At 45.8% G+C, this 2,227-nt stretch overlaps 1 protein-coding gene across 1 annotated transcript; it reads right to left on the bottom strand.

Annotated features, from left to right (window-relative positions):
- Positions 1-1,159, bottom strand: LOC130512653 (uncharacterized). The gene has a single exon (XM_057010858.1). It carries the CDS (start codon positions 1,042-1,044, stop codon positions 1-3), a length of 1,044 nt encoding a protein of 347 aa, XP_056866838.1. The 5' UTR covers positions 1,045-1,159.
- Positions 1,160-2,227: the final 1,068 nt, after the last annotated feature.

Here is a 2,227-nt window from a genome sequence, read left to right on the forward strand (position 1 = left end):
TTAACTATAGGGGGACAGAAACCAAAAATAAAGCTCAAGCAGGGAAGGAGAAGGAGCAGTAGTAGAAGGCCGGGTTAGAGATAGCAGCCTATCCCTTACTGCGCGATCCACCAAGCGCCAAAACGCCTCTTGAGTCGAAGAAACAGCAGTGAAGATGCGGGCATTTCTCTCACGCCAGAGGTTGTAGATGATCACTTGGTTTATAAGCTTGAGCACAACCACCGCACGGGAAGCATGAGGTCCGGGGAACTGCTGGCAGAGGATAACGACATCATCGAGTGAGGAAGGCCTTGACGCCAGGTACCTGCCACAGAAACGAGACCAAGCAGCAACCGCAAATGGACATTGAAAAAACAAATGGCTTATAGACTCGTCAGCTAAAGAACAGAGAACACAACCTGGTGGTACCAATAAACCCCAAGAAATCAAACGATCCCGAGTGGGAAGTCTTCCAAGAAAAGCTGTCCAAGAAATGAACGAGCAGCGGGGAATTTCTTCCTTAAACCAAACCACCGGATGCCATTGAACGTGGGGGCTTGTTATTCGCAACCTTTCCCAAGTAACCCGAGAGGAGAAAGTTGGACCAAACCCACCAGCACTGTTTCTCCATAAAAAAACATCAGCTCTACTACTTGAAGAAGGAACCGCCATTGTAGACAAGATGATCTGGAGAGTCACCGCGTCGTCAGAGCGAGCTGAAGGAATGTTCCAGTGACCATTGTCAACTGCCCGAGAGACGGTGGCACTGAGAGGGATTCTTAGAGAACGAGGACCCGAAGATCCAAAGAGTTGATGCAAAGGACCCAGCTCAGTCCAGTAGTCATGCCAAAACAAGGCTGTGTTACCATCTCCGACGCTGCAACGAAGAAAGTTATGAAGTTGATCCTTTAATTGGAGCATGCTTCTCACAGTACTTGAGAACCTTGGCGAGTCATTTATTAGCCAGAGACTCCTGCCAGCAAACCTATTTCCTTTAATCCAGGGGACCCAGAGGGAGCCCGAGCCATAAAAATATAGCCAAAGCCTCTTTAACCTGAAGACCATTTCAAACTCTTCAAGTAACCTTATGCCAAGACCACCCTCCTTTTTAGGAGTACATATATGTTTCCAAGAGACCCTTGCACCAGCAGCAGATGTTGTGCTATTTTTCCAGAGGAAGCCTGAGCATAGTGAATCCACCTTAGTATAAAACCCCTTAGGCAACACGAAGACAGAGCTCCAAAAATTGACCATTCCGTAGATCACCGAGGAGATCATCATTACCTTACCGGCAAAGGATAAATACTTTACAGTCCAAGAGTGAAGCTTAGCTGTTATGCGTTCAAGGAACGGCTGCAGTGTAGCTGCAGAGATCTTCTTCGGGCTAAGCGGTAATCCAAGGTATCTAGTAGGAAAAGCTCCACGTCGAAACCCCGATAAATCACTAAGAACTGTGGCTTGTGTATCCGAATAACCACCATAAAAAATCTCAGACTTAGCTTCATTAGTGTCCAAACCAGACCAGTCCTTAAACTGATTCATAACGCCTTTGATCCCTGCAGTAGAAGCTCGAGACCCATCGGAGAAAACTAATAGATCATCCGCGAACAGAAGGTGAGTAAGCTTGGGGTTAGCACACATCGGATGAAGCCTGAAGTCACCATTTGATTCTGCTCTATCTAGCAGACGGGAGAGTACTTCCATGAACATGATGAAGAGATAAGGAGAGATTGAGTCTCCCTGACGCAGACCTTTTTTCCCTTCAAAGAACCCAGCCAATTCCCCATTAATAGCCACTGAAAATCTCGGTGAGGAGATACACTCAGTAATCCAGGTGACGAACATCGGCGGAAAATGCTGAGCCTGCAAAACTTTAATCACAAAATCCCAGCAAACAGTATCAAAAGCTTTGCGAATATCTATCTTGATCATAGCACTCTTGAGACACGAAGATTTATTATAATTCCTGATTAGCTCAGTTGCCAATAAGACATTTTCTCCTAGACTGCGTCCCTTTAAAAAAGCAGCTTGATTAGGACTGACGCATTCTGTCAAAATTGGCTTGAGTCGATTAGCAATGATCTTGGAGATTAGCTTGTAGACAATGTTGCAGCAACTAATAGGTCTGTAATCAGAGAGAGAGCACGCTTCTGGAGTCTTGGGGATTAAAGCAATGGCAGTGGTATTCATATCCTTGAGTAGTTTTCCATTACGGAAAAATTCCCTCACCGCAGAAGTGATGTCTTGG

This window comes from Raphanus sativus, chromosome 1 (assembly GCF_000801105.2).
Source record: "Raphanus sativus cultivar WK10039 chromosome 1, ASM80110v3, whole genome shotgun sequence".
NCBI lineage: Eukaryota > Viridiplantae > Streptophyta > Magnoliopsida > Brassicales > Brassicaceae > Raphanus > Raphanus sativus.